The 24,883-nt window shown below is 38.8% G+C and overlaps 1 protein-coding gene across 1 annotated transcript in view; it reads left to right on the forward strand.

Moving 5' to 3' along the window:
• Positions 1-1,646: 1,646 nt before the first annotated feature.
• The window catches only part of LOC119661660 (CD109 antigen), a 62,536-nt gene continuing 39,299 nt past the window's right edge, over positions 1,647-24,883 (forward strand). Inside the window, exons 1-2 of the mRNA XM_038071093.1 lie at positions 1,647-1,843; positions 23,418-23,595. Coding sequence (XP_037927021.1) covers positions 1,779-1,843; positions 23,418-23,595 — 243 coding nt within the window. The 5' untranslated portion in view covers positions 1,647-1,778. The remainder of the gene's footprint in view (positions 1,844-23,417; positions 23,596-24,883) is intronic.

Here is a 24,883-nt window from a genome sequence, read left to right on the forward strand (position 1 = left end):
CCTTCTCAACTTTCGTCAAAATCTCTATGATTAACCATTAAATGAGTTATCGAGAAACTCTGAAACACTGTAATAGAAGCAACGTTATTGCAGGCTTCCAGTTCGATACCCAACTAGCTCACTCGGTTGAGGAGTTTTTGTTCTGAAAATTCACATCCAGAAGTTAATCGCAAGATACCTAGATTGACCTATGTTCTTGACATAAGGAAACTTTTTTTTTCCTATGGCAGTCCGGATTAATTCACAGGCCTGCTCCTCTGCAAGCTAACCCTTAAATTTCTAGATGGTCGGCGACCCCAAGCAAAAGTTCAGTAACAGGTTTCATATCTTATTCTCCGCAACCATATTTCCGCTCCTCACTGTGGATATTCTCATTGGATCCAATCCAGCTAAAATCCGTCAATATGTAGTGTTAATTTTTAACATGATCAGCAGCGCCTGACCATTGCCATAATCTCCAAAGAAGGTACTCCCCGGAGCATTTGCTGATCCCATGTTCGCACAATTGAGAAGTAAGGTGCTAAAATATTCTGCCCAGGGAGATATGAAAGTGGACTTCTATGAAATTTTTTTTTCTCAAATCTAAATTGGATATAACTCTAGCTTAAGGATGTTGTAAGTTGATGAGTAATTTTCCATATATTTTTAATTTTTTCCCAAGCCTGTCAAATCTTTTCATTTCTGGAACTCCAAAGATGTTGATTTTATATTACATTATCAGTGTGAAAAAATCTTTGAAAACTCGCTTTCTACGGACGGTTCACAAGTTGTTACATTCACCAGGTATGTTCAGGTTCCGACTAAGTTGCCGCCTATATGACTCTAAAGCGTTATCTGATTCCGACATTATTATTTTAAATTAAGAAATATCCATAGTACATTCCTAAAGAGAAATGCAACCTAAACCAGTGAGTTTTCTAGGAGTAATTTTATTGCAGGTTTGAAGTAAAATATTCTAAGAATTGTCAACACATCGTTACACACAGATGTATAATTACTCATATCCTATGTAGGTGTTTAATGATTAATTCCTCAACAGCTGCCAATTGCTTGCAATAATCATTGCATGTACAAAAATAGAAGCTTTACTCTTGTCCGTAAAGAATTCATCTGTTCCATTAGGTACAAAACGATCAAATTGAAACTAAAAGTGTAAATAATTTGCTTCGCTTACTCAGTGTTTACTTAACGTATGCATGTATCTGAAGTGCGAATTCGAAGAAAAAGCTTTTGGTAAATGGAGTCTCTTTCTTTCGATGTACTCCCTTTCGTCACTAAGATTTGAAGCGCTTAAAAAGTACTTCTTCGCTCTTATAATGATTAACAAGATAGGGGAGCAATTATACTCCAAGTTATTTTTTTGAATCATACATGAGTTTTATGTATTTGATTTGTTTAATATAAGCAATAAAATTATCATATTTCCATGTTAGCAGAAAAGGGTTTCCCGCTCAAGTCTTTTGTTTTCATTAAAGTGAAGGTACTGTGGGCACTAGGAAATTTTCAAAATATGGCGGCTGCTCCATAATCTATTCAGCCAGAAGTAAGCTTAGTTTTTCCTAGACGCACCAATCTCCTCTGCGCAGTCGTTATAAGAGTTATTTAAGATATCGCCAACTTCAGTGCTTCCGTAGTGAAGGCAAAGTGTTTAGTCTCCGAACGTTTCCACCTGAGATTAGTCGAAATTCGCGGAGCAGTATAAAGTAAAGGTGTCTTTTATTCCACTACTGCCTATAATCTTGCTCCCATCTTAAGTAGGCGACGCGACGCTTCCAAATATGTCGCGATACGTGGGCATTTTCGCGATATTATCGCTAATTTTACCTTCAGTTTTATGCGAAGGGTTAGTATTTGTTGAAAATGAAAGTTTTATAATTAGAAAGTTTGTGGTTTTCAAAGTGCAGCAAAGTAATGTTGAATGAATTACCAGAGTCCTGAGACGTGTTCAAATTGTTTTGCAAATGTATAGTTCGGCAGTGAGATCAAATGTGTTTGTGATCTGTGCGATATGTATGTGCATATGTTGCAGACGTGATACCCAGCCCATTGTGAATCAGTTCCATGCCAGGGAGAAAAAGCAGCACCGACTATCGACATCATGGTCAGCGTTGGCGAAGTTGTCGCGTAATCTACAAAAGCTACGCTGCCTCCGCACTGGCATAACTTACCTCTTACAATCTGCAGTTGGTTGCGTCACCGTGCTATGTTGCTCTGTTGTGTTTATGCTGCTCAACTGGTTATGCTGTTACATGTTTTGGAACTTTGCTATATAAAGATATACATTGCATAAATTTACTAGTGGAACATTAAACTAAGATGAGTCAATGGTTGCAAAAAGTACATGTGCATTAAGGGAATTTTCACTCGATCTGAGTTAATACCTGATGTCGTCAAACCGGAATCGATAGGAAACCAAATATTTATCATGTCGATTATAATGATATACGAGTAAACAAGTTTCGTATGCTAGTCAATTCAGGATTTGTTTGATGCAGATTGAAGTGGGTATCTTTTTTAAGAACCTGAAATACTGCTGGCGAGTTGTTTGATGTTAATATTCTTCTTATTGATAACTAAAAGTATAAGTTTTCGTCTCACCCATTTCTCAACACACGGGGGTATGGGCCCAGAGGTCTTTTCTGCATTTATCCTACCGTTGCTGGCATTTCCAGTACAGCTCCCTCCTAGTGGCTTTGCGGATGCTCGCTGTCACATCGAGCGTATTCGCCCTCCTTCCCTGATGAAGACGGTGTGCCCCATTCGCTAGAAAATTCAAGAGATTCATTCCCACGATGACACCCATTACCTCATCCCATACTGTACCAGATGCGCCAAACGAATTCACCCGTCTCCGGTTCACTGTGTTGTCCAGTGGTCCCGCCCCGAAGAAAACCATGTATAACAGGATGGATGTCATTACTCCTGCGATAAGTAATCGTCAATTATAATTTGTCCCTACAATATCAGGGATTAACTAGACTTTGCTGCTGTTTCTCGGGCATAGTCCAGATGCAACTTTAAGCTCAACTTTGCATTCCTTATTACCCCCAGATATCTAAAACGAACTTTGGCAGTATTGTCTTTCTCGCGATTGGTAATGAGAGCCGTCTCCGTATCTCGATCATCCGAGCTAAGTAGCCAGGTACACCCAGTTTAGTCGCGAGGCCTTTAATCCAATAGTTGACCAAGTTAAAGGCTTTCCTGGCATCCAGCGTCACCACCGCGCAGAACTTATCAACGGCTCAGACCTATGACAAAATCGTTGCTATTGCATCAACCGTACATTTGCTGATGTTCTGCCTTCCTTCTTGTCCTTTGATAAAGTTCCCAGCTCACAAAAGCTTAATATTTAAGTTAAGAGAACGACATTGAAGCAGTCGCTCTGCGTCCAAATGCTGCTTTACAGAAATGTATCACTAACTTATTTTTGCCTTGTTAAACAGCTTGTCCTGAATTATTGTGCATTTAACTGCGAACTAGTTTTTATCTGACTTCAGCATTTCACCAATTATATTATCAGGGCGCACGTCTATTTTCAGACTTCTTTCCTCAGGCTTTGCTCTAAATTTTTTAGTGCTTATACAATTCAACCCAAAGCGGTATATTACCATCAATAGCGTGGCAAATTCTGTGAGTGTGCTCTCCATTTCTTCACTTCCAAGGTACAAAATGCAACTGTGAAAGGAGAATACGCATTGGAGGTATATGTGGACATTCAAAAGGCTGGGACCCTTCTCTGTGTGTGAAGTGTTCTGTATTTAGTGCTAACAACTGCTTAAGGTGCCAATTAGTTATATCACCCAATAAAATATCTTTGAAGCTTCACTCAGCGTCGATTATCACTCCAAGAAATTTAATAGCTGGCTTGAAGATTAAGGTATTTAAAACGACTATACTTTGATGGAGTTATTCTTCTTCTTCCAGTTTACGATTAAAACTACTTCCATTTTTCACCCCACTGTGGTCCTAGCCATAGACAACCGAGTCCTCTGAGTGTTCTATAGGAATAGCCATAATTGAGTCATCTGCGAAATCAGCAAATATAGTTTCTTCTGGGAGGTGAACAACAAGGTTATACAACACATTCCACAATAGCAGAAGTTCTTGGTTTCCGAACCTGGTAATATTTATGTTCCCAATCTATCGTTTGATAGATAGATAATTCTTCTCCGAAAGTGCTCGTGACTAGCACCTATTTTAGACAATGCCACTTTGATTTGTTGAAAATATCTGTATTAAACATACTTTTTATGTCCAGTTTTAACACGACAAGGATTTATTGGAACTAACTACGTTTTTTGGTAGGTCTCCAACCATGTTTATAATATTACTCATGAAGAAACACCGTGAGAAGCATCGGCCTCTTTACATTTCATTTCTGGATCTTGACCATGTCCTCACACGAACGCATCTGGTTTGCTCTACAACAACACTTAGTGCCAGAAGAGCTCATGCGCTGGGTTCAATTTCCATACCACGATCCTAAAGTAAAGTTCGAAGTGTAGTGGGCGTATCAAAACCGTCTCTGTTGATGTTCATCAAGGAAGCGCTCTCTCACCACTCCGCTTTGTTCTTGTCGTGGACACTGTCACACGGACATTCAATGTCCAGCGCCCTATACTGCTTTATGCTACTGATTTTTTTCCTGGCATATAATAGCAAAAATTATCTCGAGCAACTTGTCCAAAAATGGAATGATCACCTCATGCAACACGCTCTCAGATTCAATCTGAATAAAATAAAATTTGACGACCGATCCCCATGAAACAGACACAATAACTGTCAGCGGCAGTCACCTGCCCAGGACTAAGCGATTTAAATATATCTCAATGGAGAACTGCGTTTTGTAATTGTTTCATGCATTAACGCAACCTGGATGACGTTCCAAAACTGGTGTTCTTTGTGATCGACATATCAATGAACGTCTCAAATCTAAAATTTACCGCAATGTCGTCCTTCCTGTCGCTCTCTATGGTTTTGAGTGTTGGCCGACTATAAAAGACAATAAACGGTGTCTTGCGGTAATGCAGACGAAGATGTTGCGTTGGACTTGTGGCGCCTCACGCTTTGATCACATCCGAAATGAGGATATCCACGATAGATATAAGGTTGCACCGATCATGGAAAAACTGCAAGAGAGATTGGCGCCAACGGGAATTCCCCAAGATTGGTCTGAAAATCGAAATCAATGGTAAACTACCGAAACAACGCCAGTTTAATGCGCTGGATGGTGATTTAAAAGCCTCGCGGTTGCATCTAGATCAGACATTTGATAGAACCAAATGGCGAAACTGATCACGACGACCCGACCCCGTTTGTGAACGGGACAAAGGCTGAAGAAAAAGAAGAAGAAAGATCTCCGACCTTATGTTCTAATATTTTTGTAAACAGCTTATGGGAAATCATTTCAGCCATCAATGCTCTCAAACGGAGTAAAGCCGCTGAGCTTGACGGTGTCCCTGGCAGAAAAATAAGACAAGAGAGACCCTGCCTGAGATGAACTGATGGCGTAGGCCAGGACACTAGACAGCTTTAACAGATTTCAAGTCGGTGAACCTCGACGCAAAACCGGGATGTCTGTAATTTCTTATTAAGGCAGGCCTGGACCTGTTACCGGTTGTTGCGCCTTTCTGGCTGGAGAAATCAATACTTTTTTGTAGACGGCTTCTTGAGCAAACCAACCCTTTCCAATGACCGCTTCGTGTGGTACTGCTAGTTTAACAATTTGTAATCCATACTCATTGGTAATTTGATGAAAGCTATAGGAGTCGCGATATCCGATATCCGGATAGCTGAGTGGTTAGAGCACAAGGCTATCGTACGGAAGGTCGCGGTTCAAATCTCGCTGGCGGCAGTGGGATTTGTATCCTGATTTGACGTCGACTCAGCTGTGAGTGAGTACCTGAGTCAAATCAGGATAATAATCTCGGGCGAGCGTAATGCTGACCACATTGCCTCCTACAGTGTTCTGTAGTGTACCGTTACGGTCTTGAATGGAGTGCTCTAACAAACTTCAAGGCCCTGACCCAGGAACCCTCCTGCGATTACATAGTCACTATAATATATGGTGTAGTGGTTCTTTTTTTTTGGGAGATTACTCAGCCTATTCGTGAGAAAATGTGTAAATTTTTTGTCTGTTTTCTTTACCGGGTGCGTTTTTCTAAAATCAAGCCAACCGGAAGCTTCTTGTTTGGCTCCGGGTATGCCTACGCAATGCTTAATCTGGGAGATCAATTGGTACTGCGCTCTGTAGTTTTTCATTAAGAGAGAGCTCTCAGCGATCACCATATGGAGATGAAGGCAGCTTTTCGTAGTAGAACTATTGTTGTTGTGTCAATAACCATTTTGGATTGCGTACCAATTCTAGTTTTTTACTTGCCTGATTTCCTTTCTTACAAGTAGTCCCTACATCTTTTCACGAATGCACCGAAGCTAGTCTTTACTACCAGTTTAATACAGTTCCTTTGCGATAATAGAGGATATCGCATATTAATTTGGTTTTCCAGATTCCAAGGCAAAATCACTCTTGCTGACTTTTAATTTTTTGAGAAAGGAGGTACATAGTATTTACGTGTTTAAGAAAAGCTTGTGGTGCTCCACTCATACAACTGTTTGAAGCAATGTTTTCTAATTATACGAATACGACACCTTAAGTTGTCTTGCATATGCTTTTTTAATTGTCCAATTATATCATATAAGAAAGTTTATATCATGTAAGAAAGTTTGTACACAAATTTAGACCTAGATTTAGATTCAGATTTAGAATTCTCCAAGATTGCTCTTTCAGATTGAAGGTAAGAATCACCAATTGGAACTAGGCCAATAATCTAGCTTGCTTGTATTAGTGAGTTTCGAAGGTCTAATTAAAGTTCCTTCTAATCATGGAACTGTGTTGTCTGAATTTTGAATCTTTTGAAATTCCCTACTTTGGGGTCAACTGCGTTCTGTCTATTTAAATCTTACTGTAGAAAGATAGCAATTGGTGTAGATTTGAATGAATCCCATTTGCTTAAATGATTAAGTTCTCTTCCTGCTGCCGCAACAATACAAAAATTAGAGTAGAGTAGAGATACTTAACCTTTGTAGGGCCACTTACTTTCTGAGCCTACACGCGACGTACTTTTGCTTAGGGTAATCACCTTAATTGCTGCCTCCGCCGACAGGCTAACCGTTGCGGGATATATTTGTCCATCTACTTTTTTTATTTTCTTAATTTCTGAGTTAATGCACGAATAATATACTAAGTTGTTATATCATATTCTTAATTATTCCTAGTTATTAAACAGTTACCTCGCATCTGTGGTATAATTCTTTCCCTACTTTATTACACATGCTACCCGATGTCTTATCACTTTATTCAGCTAATACACCTCATATTGTCGCCAAATTCACTCACTCACCCCTTTTGAGACCTTGTTTCAGTTTAGCACCAACTGTGATTGATAATACTAAGTGCGGAGAGCAATTTTTTCTTCTTCACAGATTGTTGGCATCTCAGAGACTCCTCAGTTTCATCTTTATCTCTTTTTAGGTTTCTTCTTAGAAGCCATAAGGCCTTCTCCATTCGCCATTAGTCGTGATTCCCTTGCCTCGGTAAGTTTAAAACAACAAAATTTCTGAAAGGTTGGATGACATAACCCTGCTCACCTGAGAGAAATATAACTGTTATTCGTTCACTTCTTTCATCTTGACACCCATTTAAGAGTTTAATTTGAATGTCATCCAATTTTCGCTTTCAAACTTCGCGACGAATCTCGGCTCGGGTTTTGTCGGTGCTGTCTTCTCTAACATTGAAGTCTTCCACATTCTTACTTTTGAATGAATCTCGACTTGACTTAAGTTCCATCCCTCCATAATCTTTTGAAACATTATGGACAAGAGGAAACAAGGTTTACACTACTAAAACAGAACAGCGATTTGAAGATTAGACGCCACAAATATTCGCCGTCCCAACTATTTGCAACCTTGCATCAACGCCCAGTTGTTTGAAATGTGAACTCGAATTTTATTCTCATGAAGTATTCACGCCCCATAAGGAAGGAAAACTTAGTCAACGATAACTTTATATGCACATATACCAATAAATGTTGCTTCACTTGATCAACTAAATTTCGAATATTGACATAGTTATCCAATATGCGAATATAAAAACAGTAAATTTATTAACAAACCAAAATATTATTCATCTACCGTTTCTCATATTTCAATGAAAACTAAAGGCGCTAGTAATGATGTGCATCTTCTCCAGCGGCGATCTTTCATTAATAAATATCCAAAAGCAAAATAAGTAACATCTCCACACTCTGAAATTATTTCCAAACAATCGCTTGCATAGAGTACATCATTGTTAAGACTAACAATGGCGTTAGCCTAATTCAATGCCATCTCGTTTTCCGCAGGAAGTTTCTCGCTTAAGTCTTTCGTCTTCCTGCCGTTCTCTCACGTTCAATTGATTTTAAATTGAATGCATATACATATGTATGTATGAAAACAATTGAAATTTCTCCAGTTGATGGAATGATGTAGTTTTCATGTGTAAATATTCACACGTGCAATTTTTCCGCCAAAGTACAGACTTTTTCATTCAGAGTTATGAATTGTGCTGCGATTTGTGAATGAATTGCATGCCTCGTTTGATGCTTGCGCAATTAGGCATGCGCCTTGTATCGTTGAATAAGTAAATGATTTGTGCCGTGTAATTGATATTCACCTACTGGATTTCACTCCAATTAAGGGCATATTCAAACTATTATTTTTTGTTGTTGGTTTCTAGATAGTATACCTTGTTTCGCAGGAAAGTATTTTGTGATAGTTACAGTTAAAGCATAAAAGTTTGATTAAATAGGTATGCATATAAGAAGATATAAATCTATTAATATAATTGTTTCATATTGACCTTACTCTCACTAATATAAGTATCGTGTCACTAGCACGTAGCAACAGGGTCAGGTTGTTATAAGTATTCTGTCCGCCTAAAGGTCGCTTCTGTGAATTCATAGAATAATCTCTTACGTTATATATATGGTATATTCATCATGTGGGCTTCTTCTGCTTCTTCTATTGCCGACAAATTGCATTTTTGAACTTACAAGAAAATCATTAAAAACTCGACTGAATATAAATATAGCCGATGGTTATCGGGGTTGACTATAGTCAGCCACGACGGACGTATCCCAAACCTAATGAGAATCGAGGATATTTGGTCGTACAAGCCCGTCAGTTGCGGTTTCACGCCTCTATGCTACTCACTTTGACATGTCATTCTTTCACTTATCATTTACAAGGCCTGACAATAGTGGATAGAGGGCAGAGAGTAGGGGACAGAGGAGAAAGCACAGAATATATATGTAGAGTCCTTAATCCAGCGCACTAGAAACTGAAATAGTAAACGCGAACTTAAAACTAGGTAACAATAAAACAAATACCCGCTCTGTCGTGCATGGAAAACTAGTGACCTAGTGGACTAGTGAGGGGAGATATCAATACCATCCTTATATGATGCCCTGTATAACATGCATATTCGAAATATGCTCATTTTAATTCAAGATTAGGCGTAAAGGAATCTAGGAAATTTAGAACGGGGTGATGAAGTTTGAAATAGGGAAGTTTAGTGGGGCAAGCCGCAGTTCCAAGCATTCAGGTCTTTGCTAGATCCATTGCACTATCCCCGCAGATCACCTATTCAATGATCCCAAAACTACAACTTTCGCAGGCTTTCGCGAATCTCTGAACATTCTCCAGATACAGATAATGCACAGATTCTTCGTTGAAGAAAATCCTATCAAGGTATCTTCATCTGACGAGGCCAAGAAGTTGCATGTGAAGTGCAGGACCGTCTCTTCCTCCTTCTTACAGTAGCTACATATAGTCGAAATCACCACTCCAATTTTTTCCCCTGTAGAAGTTAAAGAAACAGTATCCTTGTAAAAATTGTACTAACGCTTTCATGGCCACTTCGCGATGGGCAACAAAAATGCCGCTGTGAGGTTACGGGTTCTTTCACAAAGATTTTCGACTGCTGCCTGAAATTCAAATTTCTTTCCGCTGCGTGAATCCTTGCAATTTCCCCCTTTAGAGTGGACTTAGCAGTGGACGGCCAGATGCCAAAAACTGATTTTGGTGCTACGTTTTAGATCCAGAAATTTGGCGAGCCAGTCTGTCAGGCTCCTCATTACCTGTTGCTGTTTCATACGAATAACGCTGATCCCACTTTTTTGTCTCAAGAATTCTTCTGCTCCCAATGAAGTGGCAAATATTTCCGCCTGGAATATGGTCGTCATTTTCCCGATAGGTGAGATCTGTTCCATAATCGAATTTCACGAGAACACCCTGCGCTCGATACGTCTTCCCTGACTGACCACTCGGTGAAGATTCTTAAGTCTGTAATACCGAAAGACCTTATGCTTTGGTGATTACAACAGAGAATGTTTTTCAAATACGAATCTGGAAAATATAAGATCGACGGGCATCAAAACCATTTGTTGTTTCCCAAGGAATTTCCAGATGGACGCATTATCGTATCGTCTTTTCACGTGCAAATAGTATGAAGCCTTTATGCGTGGTTAGCTGCTTTCCGCTTCATCTCCAAATGAACAGGGAGTAGATTTCGGAGAGCTCGAGTACCGCGGTCGATGTAATACTCATTGCTCTAGTAAAAGGCAACCGAGTCTCTGCATTTAGCAGTTCAGTCTCGGCACCAGACGATGAATGCATACATCCAAATGGGTTTTATTATGGATGTATACATCGAATGAATCCGTTGCGGTGAAAGTTCACAGGTTTAACCTATCGCGGGCCTAGATATTTGCCACTGCTATGTCTACTGTGAGTCCATTAAGGAGATACCAACTGTTGATTACATGCAATGTTGCATTCAAACAGTGACATACTGTATCCGCAAACTTGCTGATAATTATTATGGTTAGATCGTCCCCAAATGATTGTACGAAGACCTTTGTGTCCTTCATCAGCAATAGTAAGTTGTGCATAACCAGGAGTCAGGTAACCCCTAAGACATTCTGCCTCAATAAGTTTCTGTCCGTCCAATATGCGTATAGTTCTCCTCTTTTCAATTTTCGCCGTGAGCTCATGGAGTGCTGTATCTGTAGATTTGCCTTTGGTAGCCGAGTTGATGAAGAATGAAGTGGCCACCTAGAGGCCTATGTATCCTTTATGAACCGATCGAATATCACTACTACTTCCTTTTACTAGAAAGGTAATTAGACTGATCGGTTGGAAGCTTTTTGCGTCCATGTAGGCGGGCTTCTTTTCTTTAGAATAAATATCGAGTAAAGTGTTATAGGTAGGTTTAGGTTTATCCTAAAATCATCAACTTTTGCAGTAATACAGGGAAAAGGCCACTTTTGAAACAATTTTTTTATATTTCTAAAAAAGGAGTGAAAATTGAAAAATAAAATTTCAGAAACTACAAAATTTTTTATTTTGATTATTTTCGTCGACATTCTAAGAAAAAAAAGTTAATAATCTAAAATTAAAAGCTTTTTGGCTTCAGGGAAATTGGAGTCGCTACATGTCTTGTAGCTGAAGAACTCAAATTACAACCTTCAGCGGAATAGAGTCACGCAACTTTTTTATTTTTGGCATAATGCCCAAATTTGATTGAATTGGAATTAACTTTTCCCACTAAAAAAATCCCAAAAGCGTTCGTGAAAATAGGCCATAACAAAGGAATGATAAAACATAATCAAACTTATGTGCCAGTACTGTGGAATCTTTCTTCATTTTGAAATAGCATTATATAGCTTTGTTATCTAAAAATTAAAACAATCCCATGCCTGAACTCTTCCTTTTTAATGTGATCGTATTCACATACATATATAGTTGTCATTTTGCCCTAAATGGGGTATAACCCCATGCCATTGTTGTCGATTCGCCGAAATATGCTTCCGCTCTTCTTCTGATAAATCTACGCTCCAACTATACTGTTCGGCATCATGTATTTCAAGGGCGACACATACGTCGGTTATTCTGGCATATTGGGTCTCATAACCAGGCATCCGTCCGTTCTTAAAGTCTGGCCTATTCACTGACCCTTCCGCTTTCTAAACAAAAAGTTAAACGGTTCCTGGCTCCGACACCGACGCAGTTTTACAGGCAGAGTATAACCATGACAGAACAGGGACATCTGTTAATGAACGCTTCGATCCTTCGAGTAACAGTGGCGGTTACTTTCCAAGTAGTACTCCGATATAGAAAGGCAGAAAGAACATAAGCGTGGATCAGGCTCGATATGATGTTTTTGTTAAACTATATGGACTAAAAAAAGAAGAGCTAATTTTGCTTATTGTCCAAAGCTTCCACGAAATCAATGAAGAACAGATGTGGTCAGATCCGCAGATATTGCCCACATGGATCGGAATTGGAAGAGGAGCCAGAGCGGAAACCAGCCTGCTTTCTGTTGATCAAGCTGTGGAGGGGTTCATTAATACGCTCCGCAACAGTAGAAAACACCAAATATTCTTTCCTTTGTCACCTTCAAAACGAATACCCCCCTTCGGAAACTTAAGGACCATCCCCGTCTTCCACTCGTTGGGAAAGATCTCAAATTGTCAAACTTTACGAATGAGTTGAAGTATCACCTCTACATAGACTGCAGGTTGTTTCATTCTGGTTGAGTGCATTAACGGCAAAGATAGTTTCGCTCTTGTTCGGAGGAGTAGGCCGTACTATGTTAAGGTGGAACTTCGCCGAATGCTATCCGTTTCAGGATCGTGATGGAGTTTATGCATGGAGTCCTGATACCAATTTAGATTTGACTTGACGCATTATCCAGTTGAAGTTTAAGTCACCTTTCTAAACTTCAGACAGAACAGCTTAGGTGAGAGAAGAGATAAGTATACAAATTAGTTAATGACTTCAGTATTTTATCCATCGATATAAGCAGAAAGGGTGAGGCGACTTGTCAGGCTGCGATTTCAATTTTGTTAATGTCTCCAGTTGCATAGTATAACTTAGTCTAGCACTCCTTGGTTGGTTTGATGAGAAAGTTAAGGTATATTATTTACAAAACGGAAATATTCAAGGAAACATGTGCTTTGGTCCGTGTCCTCCAGACAAAGCAAAATGAATGATATACATTAATTATAAAAAAAAAACATTTATATTTATATTAACCAAGAATATTTTCTGTATAAATGAACTTTGATCAATCTTCTGAATCTGCAGATTACAAATAACTACATATCTCTTTACATTAAACCGCATACTTTTATGTATGTATATGTAGAAATTACGTTTTATTTATATCCACTAATCTCTAGCTTGCTCAGCGTATAAAATCAGCTTAAAAGTTCAGTCTCGACCAAGCCTAGATTAATCCACTTTTTTTAGATATTTATGATAAATCTTCAAAAAATCTTAAACCGCCTGAAGTGAAATATGTATCACTTCCCACAATATGTGCTTATATGTAGTCAGAACCATGCGAAAATGTCGGAGACAAACCGAGAACACAAGCACCAGTCAAAGTTCTCGGAAACCGTTCTATAAAAAAGCTGACAAAATGTTATACATATTTTGCAAACCTGTTCTTAACAAGTTTTTTCGCTAAAGGGGTTAATTCCGGTTTTCACTATTCTATGCAATCTTGAACTTTGAGTATGTCACCAAATAAGACAAGATATACATTTTTTTGTTACAATATTCATTGGAAGAATATGAGTAATGAGTATGCATTCATACCAGATATTCGTTTGAATCCACAGTTTAGTTGCGGATGAATACGAGTATTACGAAAATAAAGAAACCTGTTGTTAACTCTATCGTTGCAGGAAACACGTAACTCAGTTAACGTTTTCAGTAACCTTTTAGTATTGTGTGTGAAAAAGCAGTCAAATCTTGCATTCTGAAGAATTTCTTAATATTTCTTGAAAAATTAATTCAACCAGTCCGTTCCACGTAAAAAATCGGTTCTCTGATCTACCGTAAAATTCTTACAAGTTTTGAACTGACAAATATGTTTTTTTAAATCTACCATATTAGATAGATCAACTAAAATAAAGGTCGCTGTGCAGTTTTAAATTGGTTGCCAATGGTTTTATTAACACAGCTTCAGCCATATTTTCAATAAAAATATATTTTTTATTGACACTTTATCTAGCGCAGATTGCCTGACGAACAGATATTGAACGGGGAATATCTTTTGCTCCTACATGAGACACAAAATAGTTGACAGATAATAATGTAATGTAAGAGGGCAGATTACTGAAAAAGAACCAAAAATAAGCTAAGACTTTTCTCCTAATAGAAACTTTATATTTCAAGTATTTTTAGTAATATCTTAATTTAGTATACTTAATTAAATTGTTCGTCTTTGTTTTATACTTCATCATCATCATCATCATCATCAACGGCGCAACAACCGGTATCCAGTCTAGGCCTTAATAGGGAACTCTAGACACATATTGCCCTTATAGACTTTCCGGGCTGGATCATCCTCATCCATGCGGATTAAGTGACCCCACCACCGGAACCTATTGAGCCGGATTTTATCTACAACCTGACGGTCATAATATCGCTCATAGATTTCATCGTTATGTAGGCTACGGAATCGTCCATCCTCATATAGGGGGCCAAAAATTCTTCGGAGTATTCTTCTCTCGAACGCGGCCAAGAGTTCGCAATTCTTCTTGCTAAGAACCCAAGTTTCCGAGAAATACATGAGTCTTGTACAATAAGAGCTTTGATCCTATGGTGAGACGTTTCGAGCGGAACAAAAATGTAAGCTGAAATAGGCTCTGTTGGCTAACAACATCCATGCTCGTATTTCATCGTCATAGCTGTTACCGGTCGTGATTTTCGACCCTAGCTAGGAGAAATTTCCAACGGTCTCCAAGTTGTAGTCTCCTATCTTCATTGTTTTCGTTTGACCAGTGCGATTCGATGTTCTTCGTTCTTTGCTTTTTGGTGCTGACATTGCCACTATGTACTTTGTTTTCCCGCTTGCTCGATCTTGTAGCCAGGTTGAAGAGGACGAATGATAGGGCATCCCCTTGTCGTAGAATCACGAGAGTGATCCTGCTGCTTTTATCTGGCCTCGCACATAAGTCAGGGTCAGCCCAGTTAGTCTTATTATGGCCATGTACAGTTTTACCCTGTCATAGGCGGCTTTAAAGTCAATGAAAAGATGGTGCAACTGATGTCCATATTCCAACAGTTTTTCCATCGCTTGCCGCACAAAGTAAATCTGATCTGTTGCTGATTTGCCTGGAGTGAAGCCTCTTTCTGGCGTATGAGGCTATCCGACCTAGCAAGATAGCTAGAGAATGTCTTATAGGTGGTACTCAGCAACGTAATGCCTCTATAATTTCTGCACTGCGTGATATCCCCCTTTTTATGTAGAGACAGATAATGTCCCTTTGCCAGTCGTCAGGCATTGATTCACTGTCCCACACCTTTATCATTAGTTAAACCACTTGGTGTAATTGATCGCCTCCATATTTAACCAATTCGATTGTAATTCCATCGGCTCCTGGCGACTTGTGGTTTTTAAGCTGGTGCATTGCCCGGACTGTTTCTTCTATGCTTGGTGGTGGTAGCATTTGTCCGTCGTCTTAAGTTGGCGGGACCTCCAACTCATCGATATTTTGGTTGTTGAGCAGTTCATCAAAATACTCAACACAATGCTCCAATACGCCCATTCTATCGAAAATCAAATTTCACTTTCACTTCTACGCTCGACGAAGTTCATAGTATGTCTCTGCGCGGCCCGCGTTCTTTGGGAATGCAACATTACTCGGTATGCAGCATGCTTCCGTTCCGTTGTTAGCTTACATTTATCGTCAAACCAGCTTTCCTTGCGGCTGGAGCCAAGTATCTTTGTGGCCGTATCAATGATGATGCCCTTCAGGTGGTTGTGATGGTCACTTGTTGGTGCTTCATCTTCAGGGCATCTGCTAGCTGCGGTTATTGCGGCAATCATTTCCCCTTTATAGGTGTTGCGGAGGGCTGTGTTGTGAATGGCCTCAGTATTCACTCTCACTTGATTGTCAGAGGGGATTGCAGAAGGTATTGTAATTCTAGCTCCGAGCACTATGCCAACGAGATAGTGATCCGAGTCTATATTGGCCCCCCATATGTTCTGACATTCATCAAGGCTGAGAGGTGGCGGTATTCAATCAGCACGTGGTCAATTTGGTTGAAAGTGGTCCCATATGGAGAGGCCCACGATTATTTATGGATCGCTTTCCGCGCCAACCAGGTACTTCAAACAACCATTTCGTGCAATACCGCTAACTGAATAATCTGCAGTCCGTTATCATTGGTATCTGTATGTAAGCTGTGAGAGCCGACGTATCGCCTGAATATGGGCTCCTTCCCTACTTGACTGTTGAAATCTCCAAGCATAATTTTGATATCATACTTGGCACAGGCTTCAAGGGTCCGCTCAACAGCCTCGTAGAAAGTATCCTTCTCCGACTCTGCAGTCTCATTCGCAGGTTCATGAACGTCTATGAGGCTTATGTTTCTAAATTTGTTGTTTTTGTTTTATTCTTAAAAACTGAAAATGGCAGTAATTTTTGCAGATATTCCAGGGATACCCAATCGGGCTTAATTTTTATCTAAAACAATCAAAAATTTTTTAATTACATGTATAGTTTTTAGCTGAACCTATAAGATTTTAAAAATTATTTATGAAAAATTTTAAATGTTAGATTTTTTCAGTAAAAAAATTTTCAATTTTAGGCTTTTAAAGATTATTTCAACTAGAAGATACTAGTAGTGTGTGCAAAATTTGTGCAAAATCAGGAAAGTATTTTAGTTATCTCGCACACAACTTGAAAAGTACTTAAAATGGAAGACTGCCTTGGAAGGTACTTTCCCTTTTTATTGGTTGCAAAATATCTAATCTATACGTATACGTATTTCGGGGTCCGACTGTTCCCTTCTTCAGTGTTTTATCTTCTGAAAAATTCTTCTTCACCATTTGGGTTTTTAATTAAGATATTATAATCGCAGGAATAGCTACAAAAGCCCAAAGGGTGAAATAATTTTTCAAGAGATAAAACACTGAAGAAGGGGACAGTTGGTTCCCGAAATGCGTATATGTATAGATTAGATACTTTTTAGCCATTAAAAAGGAAACATATCTTACGAGGCAACCTTTCATTTTAAGACTTGGGCTAACAAACTACTTCCTAATTCAAACCTTGAAAAGTACTGTTTTGAGAAAAACGCATCCAAAGTTTCAATAACTAAAAGTCGATAATTGTATTCGTATTCAAAATCATTTCGTTTTCAGAGTTTTTTAAAGGGGAGGTTAACAAAAGTCTTTAGATTCGGTTAGAAGTATTTCCCCCTTAAGAAGCTTTGATTTATATTATCGCAGGATGGTCAAGTTGATAATGTGTCGGTCTTTCGATCTACTAGTCTGAACTGTTTTAATTTGGATGATAGTTTTAATCAACAAAAACATCAGGATCACTTTATATCATAATTAAATCAAGCAGTTTAATTTATATTTACAGGTATTATATTTATTATAATTCTCAATTAGACTATACTCTAGTGTATTATCATTATACTCAACGTTGAGCAAGTCATACGTCCATAACAGCCTGCATGCCGAACGCATTCTTCTCCAGTTCGTTGCATTGTCCAGACAGGAGATAGAATACCCAGGCGTTAAGTAGCCGGTAACTATATTTTGGACCTCCAATGTTAGGCATCATCCTTACTAGAGAGCCTTTACTGCCTTTTCTCGCGCATAGTCGAAGTGCTCTTTGAAGCTCAATATTACGCTCAGGTATCTAACGACCGATTTTGAAACGACCTCATAATTACCAACCCAGATTTTGACCGTATCGTTCTTCTTGCCTCCTTCTTAATAAGGACCGTCGGCTTCTTTTCGTTCGCTAGGTTCAGTTCAACAATTTACAACCATGCTCTGTGATGGCTTGAACGTTTCCACTCCCATAAAATTCCACGTTCTTGATGTAATTTGCAGCTACTACTGCCACTAGGTTGCCTACGAAGTCATTCAAAGTGGCCTCCTTTAGCAAGCGAAGAGCAAGCACTCCGTCATACATTATTTCCGAGGCAGATCCATGACGGTTGGTATTGCATCGACCGTAAAATTGGTTCGCTGAAACCCATACTGCCGCTCTGATAGACACAGTTCGACGAATAAAAGCAGCCTCTCTAGTGTCTAAAAGATAGATAGGTCGATCCAAACTCTGTCATTTCCACTGAGCGGGAATCAGTTCTAAAAGCATGCACGATTCAACTGTGCTAACATAGCCGGCTCCCGGGAATGCCATTGTTTCCTATAACACCGGGTTTCCAAATGAGCCTTCTAACCATGTAACACTTCCGTAATTTCGGTAAGATTCGTGGATTACCGCCACTTCCACATTCCACTCTCGAATGGTTTGCGAAAGCAGGTCTTGAGCTGCCTCGTAATGGTTCAGGTTAATTTATATCAGCTCAATCTTATATGCCGGGGACCTTCCACATTTCCCTTCTTGAGATGGCCCTCGTCTTCACATGTCCTGTTCCTTTTCTACCCGTGCTGACTAATCCATGCTGCTGCCAAGTGAGTGAAATCGAACCTGAAACATCTCTTGATGGGTACTTGCTCTCCAAGTCGGTATAGAACCCAAACTATCCTTACATTGCCCGCGGTGAGCAGTTTAATCACTGATTCCACCGCCAAGCTAATATCGCGATCTTCGCCTTCTTTATTCTCTCTATCGCAATTTTTTCTATTCCGCCAAGGTTAAATTATTTCCTTAGCACAACACCTCCGTGATATGTTCTGGTCTAGATCCTTGCACTCAATTTCTTGCTTTCAAACTTTAACTTCTGATTGCTTACCTAGCACCTTTTCCACCTGCCGCAAACACTATCCGTTGACTTCTCGCAAGATTTGTTTAGCTCCAACTCCAACAGATATAACTTACACTACCCCTCAAATCTGTCAATTTCGGATTCTTTCTCCTTTCTTGGAAATATTGATTGTTTCCGGATATATCTTCTTTTTCTCCCTTTGCCGTTTATTGCTGGCCTCCTTTTGCCATTGTTAAGGCCATAACCAAGAAACTGTTGGTGCAGATTTCCTTATTAAAATTGGTTCAATGTCTGTCTGTCTGTCACACGCACTTTTCTCAGAAACGGCTATACCGATTGACACGAAATTTCCTGAGAAGGTGGGAACTGTGGACCCCCAGACATGCAGTGAGTGATATCCTTCTAGGTTGAATTTAGGGGGAGTACATGTAAAAGGAGGGTGTAAAAATTTTGTTCACCGAATTTAGTTATGTGGGGTATCAAATGAATGGTTTCGATTAGTACTTTTCGAAGCCGGTCTTAGTTTTGAGATTTGTTAGAAAAGCGGGGAGTGGGAGGGGTGGAAATTGATGATTTCTTTAATGGACCCATTCTCAGAAACTATCCAACCGAAAAATCTGAAAAAATTCATTAAGCTGCCTCTATATAGGGTCCAGGCCTCAAAATACTCTCCATATCGATATCTGTTCAAATTAAGTTAATAATAGTATATTACAGTATTTTTGGGAGAATTGTGTTAAGTTTATCTCAGAGTTATAGAACTTGGTAATAGTATAAAATATGATATGAAGCATATTATCCCCAAGTTATTAGTAACAAAGTTACAGTAGCTCAAAGTCGTCTTTACCGTGTAAATTTACAACCCGAAGTACTAATTCTGACATGCTAAATGCATATACATAACGGCCTACATACAAATGGGATAGTTCTACACTCAAATATACTTACAGAAGAAGCAAACAAAACCTTTCATATCTGAAGCGCCTAGCTTCCGGTTTCCCGACTTGTTTCTTCTTGGCTACTTGCCGAGCAACAAGAAGTTCACTAATTTTATCCGTATTCCAGACTTTTACATACCTTATATTGAAAAGATATCACCTGCGTTGTGTACCTCGTTTCCACTCCAATATTTTCTCTTATAGCACGCTAAAATAGCCAAGTTTTTCAATACTGAGGCATTGCGGTCATGGGATATCGACAGCCACAAACCAGCTTGCCTACTCCCATAAACCAACGGTACTGGGTTTCCGAAGTATTACACCGGAAACCTCTGAATTTCCGCCATCTTACTTCACGTGACTCCTAAACGTCCAGTCTGTGGGGCTGCAATTCGCGCTCAAACGGGAGAAAGTGAACTCTTTACACCAATATCGATCAGCTCACAAACAATTCAAAAGATAAGTCGTAATATAGAAGAGTCTTAATCGTTAAGCATATCTACATCCAAGAAGTGGATAATGTTTCATTAGTAAAAAGCTAACCCATATATTTTTATTTCTTGTAGTTTGTTTTTGGCGACAAATACGGAGTACTTTGAGTGAAATATCAAAAAAAAATATAATGAAGATTTTACAAGAGGAAAAGCTATGTAATTTTATGTACTATAGATTTTGATTGAATATGTAGATATATACTATAAATAAATACAGAAGAAGGGAGTAAGTAGTTCCCGAAAAAAGTACTTATACGGAATTAAAATTTTATAGGAGCTCCACTTTGGATGGCATCGGAGACTAGTTTTAAAGAAGAAGGAGAATGATCTTGAAGGAGCTTTCTGAAAAGTTTTCAAATTAATCAGACACATACGGTACTACTATGTTTAGATTTTTCAGAGAACCCAACCAAAATTTGATTTTGTGAGTGCCATGTCTACCAATATGTGAGTCGTATAAATTGTGTGCTTTCCCTTTTCCCATCTCAACGTCCTTTAACATTTATGAAAACCGAGACAAAATATTGAAGGTAAGTCAATTGATTACATGTATGCTTACCTTCAAGAACAACAGTACGTTTTTCAAGAATTTCAAATGCACCTGGAAATTAATTTCCTCTTTTGTCTTTCTACATAGCATCTAATGGCACTGCTACTTATTCGTGATCTTTCGATAGCATTTTTGGAGATAGAATTCTTACTACTTTGTGCAACAGAAATACACAAGTAATTTGTTTCTACGGTTTTCCCTCAAGTTAAGCCAATTGCTACAGGTTCTAATCCATCGGGGTGATCGGTGTTCGCTTTACTTACTACAGCCTTTTCCTTGAAGCTTTATAAGGATTTCTTTGCTCTGGGACGGTCTTTTCACTATTGTTTTGGTATCGCCTTCCGGGTTCCCCCTCCTTAAGTTACGAAAGCTTTTGTGTATTTGTTGCGTAGGTATATTTAAACTAAGACCGGCTTCGAAAAGCATTAATCGAGCTCTTTCACATGATTCCCCACATCACTACATTCGGTGAAAAAAAATTTCCACACCCTCAACATAGAAAGATGTAGCTGTATGTGTGGACTTTCACAGTTTCCGTTTTCCCACAAAATTTCGAGTCAATCGATATAGCCGTTTCTGGGAAAACTCTGTGTGACAAATAGATAGCCAGACAAATAGCCACACAGACATTACACTTTCTGAAACAGTTCGGCCCATCTTAACTGCTTTTGCAGATGCCAAATGGCCACATTCGACTTTGCATGTCTACCATAATTTTCAATGTACTGCAGCGCCTTTAAGCTGAGAAAATAGGTCTCCTCCTGTACCCTTCCATCCATTTACTATGGCTTCGGGTTGCCATCTCTGCTGAGTTGCGACCGATTTGATGAATGCGCCACAGAATGGACAATCCGATGCAGAGAAAGGCGGCAAAAAAACCAATTGTAGGAAATCAGCTTTTCTCATAAGACAAAGCCATTTTCTCTTCTCCACTAACGGCAACGTCGTTTCTTATGGAACCATCGCTTCTCAACATCGGCCGTTGGATACTGCCCTGTGAATCAAGCCACCGTTGGAAAAACATGACGAGCGTACTCGCCCGGCACATATTAAATGGTGGCCATTTTACGAGAAAAAGGAAGAAACGATTATAGTATTGCCGATGACTTCGGGCATTGAAGAAAGGTACAATAAAATAAAAATACGGTTCTGAAGGCGGGTTTGGGAACGGCGGCGATGTTCCAATGAAAATCCGAGAGACGATCATTGTATAAGAGCAGCCCATTAGAAAATATTTTCTATTAACTGAAGGCGAAAGAGATCCGTATCAGACACTTCTTCCACGACGAGCCACGACCCAAAGATGATGGGAGTAATCCGAACCGATTTCAACGGAATAATTTCCCCATCCTTTACTCCCGCAAATATTTGGAACGAGGAAACAATCAAACGAATGAAATCGGGGAAAGCGGGAAAGCATCGACGGGCCCAACACTCTGACGCAGTCAATTCTTCAATGACGTAATTGACGAGGGTAGAATACCCCCTACTTACACCAATCATGGAAAAAAATCCGAGAGAGTCATGTTCGATGATATGGCCATGTAATTCCTGCTGCGAAAAATTCACTAGCCAAGATTGGCCCACCGAAATAGAGATGACAAAAAACCTACTTTTTAAAAAAAAATAAGAATGATAGCAGAGTCGGCTCGTCTTAGTCCAATTGACTACTTTTCTCAGTCATAGGCCAGCGGACAGTGCAGTTGGAGGGGGGGGGGGGGGGTCTCAAATCCATCATCCCCTTCCAACTTTACTGCCGACACCGAACTTATTCCCATTTTAAAGAGTAGATTTTTTGTTCATATTATGAATGCCACACGTCTTCTTTTTCCGTAAGGCTTTGTACGCCTTATTATCGCAGCACTTGAAACGTTCCCCTTTTTATGTGATTTCTTTTGCATTAGATGCCATTAGATTACTCACCACCGAGGCATTGCAAAGGCTGAAAACGCACCTGCATATGCTCAAAAGAAGGCGGTTCTCGAGTTCATAGCCTCTGGACCATAAGTGCACATTTAATTAAGAACCGATTCTTATCTACTCCGCAGAGAAATTTAGAAAATAAATCGTGACCTGATCCTAAATGACATTCAAATTTACTAGAAGACCTCATTACGGTTATCCTTAAAGTCATCGTAACATTACAAAATAATGCAGCAATAAAGGCCATAACATAAAACAAAATACTGGAAAGTTTGGTGGAAAACCTGTTGTTAATAACAAAGTTGCAGTAAAACAAAGCGACTCTTTCTCTTTTGCTTTCGAAAAGATGAAAACGCCTATTTATTTCATTTGTTTTTATTACAAAGGGTTATTCAGAATATTCTTTATGCATTTGATTGTGGATATGAATAATGTCGGTCGAATGCAATATTACCTTAGCTATCCCTCAACTATTTTCAACACAATCCTTCACTATGTGTGAATGTCATCTTTCATAAGAGTATATCAATTCTATTGATTAATCAAAGTCGAAATTGTGGAACATACCAATGACTGAGTCATGTATAGTTTCAAGTTGAACTATTACAATGCATTTTTTTATAAACCTCTTATTGAAGCTGAGATCGAACTGACGTCTACTAAAAAGATGCAAATTTTTCAACACAATTCACATTTAATTTTTAGGTACTATTCTATTGTTGCACCTGGAACAATACGACCGAACTCAGAATATCATGTAGCTGTTAGCGTTCACAAGAATTCGGAGCCGAGTTCCATTAAAGTTGGAATTATTAGTGCAACTTACTCTAATTTCCAAACGGTGGATCTACGACCATATTCAACAAAACTAATAAGATTCGAGGTAAGTTACATGCATTTTATTCAAAAATGATTTAACACTTTTTGGCATCAATCATTCACACTAACAGAACCAAATGGAAACTCATGCACCACCTGCTGTGCTCTGGAAAAAATTAGTTGATGTTATAATTTTTATCACGTACTCAGATATTGCATTTTAGTTTGTGTTAGAAATAGTGAACAAATGCATATTTAGCTGAATAATGATCAACTTATTCTGAATCTATAATGATGGTTCTAAGTTTATACATTTACATATATATATCTGGGTTATTTAACTATGAGCGGAAACCAGAAGGAATCATAACAAACACGGAGTAGTAATTTTGTGTTGCTACACCGTTGTTAAAAAAAATTTTGTCGCGTTGGTTCAATTACAAGTAAATAACTCAGTAAACTATTTATTAGAATAGAACTGGTATTACTGGCAAATCAATAACTTTGGTAGAGTGTTGGTAGAGTGCGTTGATAAAGACTAAGTAGCATTACTCCACCGAGACTTTGTGAGAAGAGAGTCTAGTTCCCAAACGTAATGGAAAAAATATGACAAGTTCCAATATATCATGGTGAAGTTGACGACTTCGCCATTTAAAATGTATTGCAGTTCTAAGCTGAAAATCAGAACTTTTCCATAATTCATAATTTGCGACCGTTTTCCAGAAACCTTTGGCCTAGCTTTGTACTGATGAAGGGGGTAAGTTGCTCCCGAAATATATATATACACTATAAAATAAAATTGTAGTTTGGAGTAAGCTACTGGTCTATCAATTTTAGACTTAACTACAAATAGAAGACAATATCTAAGCTCTTTTGAATTCATATAGAAGAAATGGCCAAAACTCTAACATAAGCAGCACCTACCCCAAGTACTGAATGTCCGCTGGTTGGCATAACTGCTCCAATCAATAAATTCCGAGACAACTGAATCGATTGTCCCCACATTGGCCAAAAAATAAAAAGTATCAATTGCATGACAAAAATGCTACATTTAAGACTCGAAAACGAATAATGATTTAATTAACTGTGTTATTTATTATAAGGACCTGAAGAATGAAGTGCCTGTTTCTTGAAGTATCAGGCAGATTTGGAACGTAACCTTGCACATTTTCTTAACTGTGCGATACCACTTTACATTCATGTTTGATAAATGGTACCTCAAATATTCCAGTTGATTCCAGAACTTATAAAAATCGGATCTGGAGCCTATATACTGAAAATTTGTGTCCATTGGACTTATATTGTTCGGCTCTCATCCGGTCCACCAAGGAAAAACTGTTTAAAGGCAAATA

Source organism: Hermetia illucens, chromosome 1, assembly GCF_905115235.1.
Source record: "Hermetia illucens chromosome 1, iHerIll2.2.curated.20191125, whole genome shotgun sequence".
NCBI lineage: Eukaryota > Metazoa > Arthropoda > Insecta > Diptera > Stratiomyidae > Hermetia > Hermetia illucens.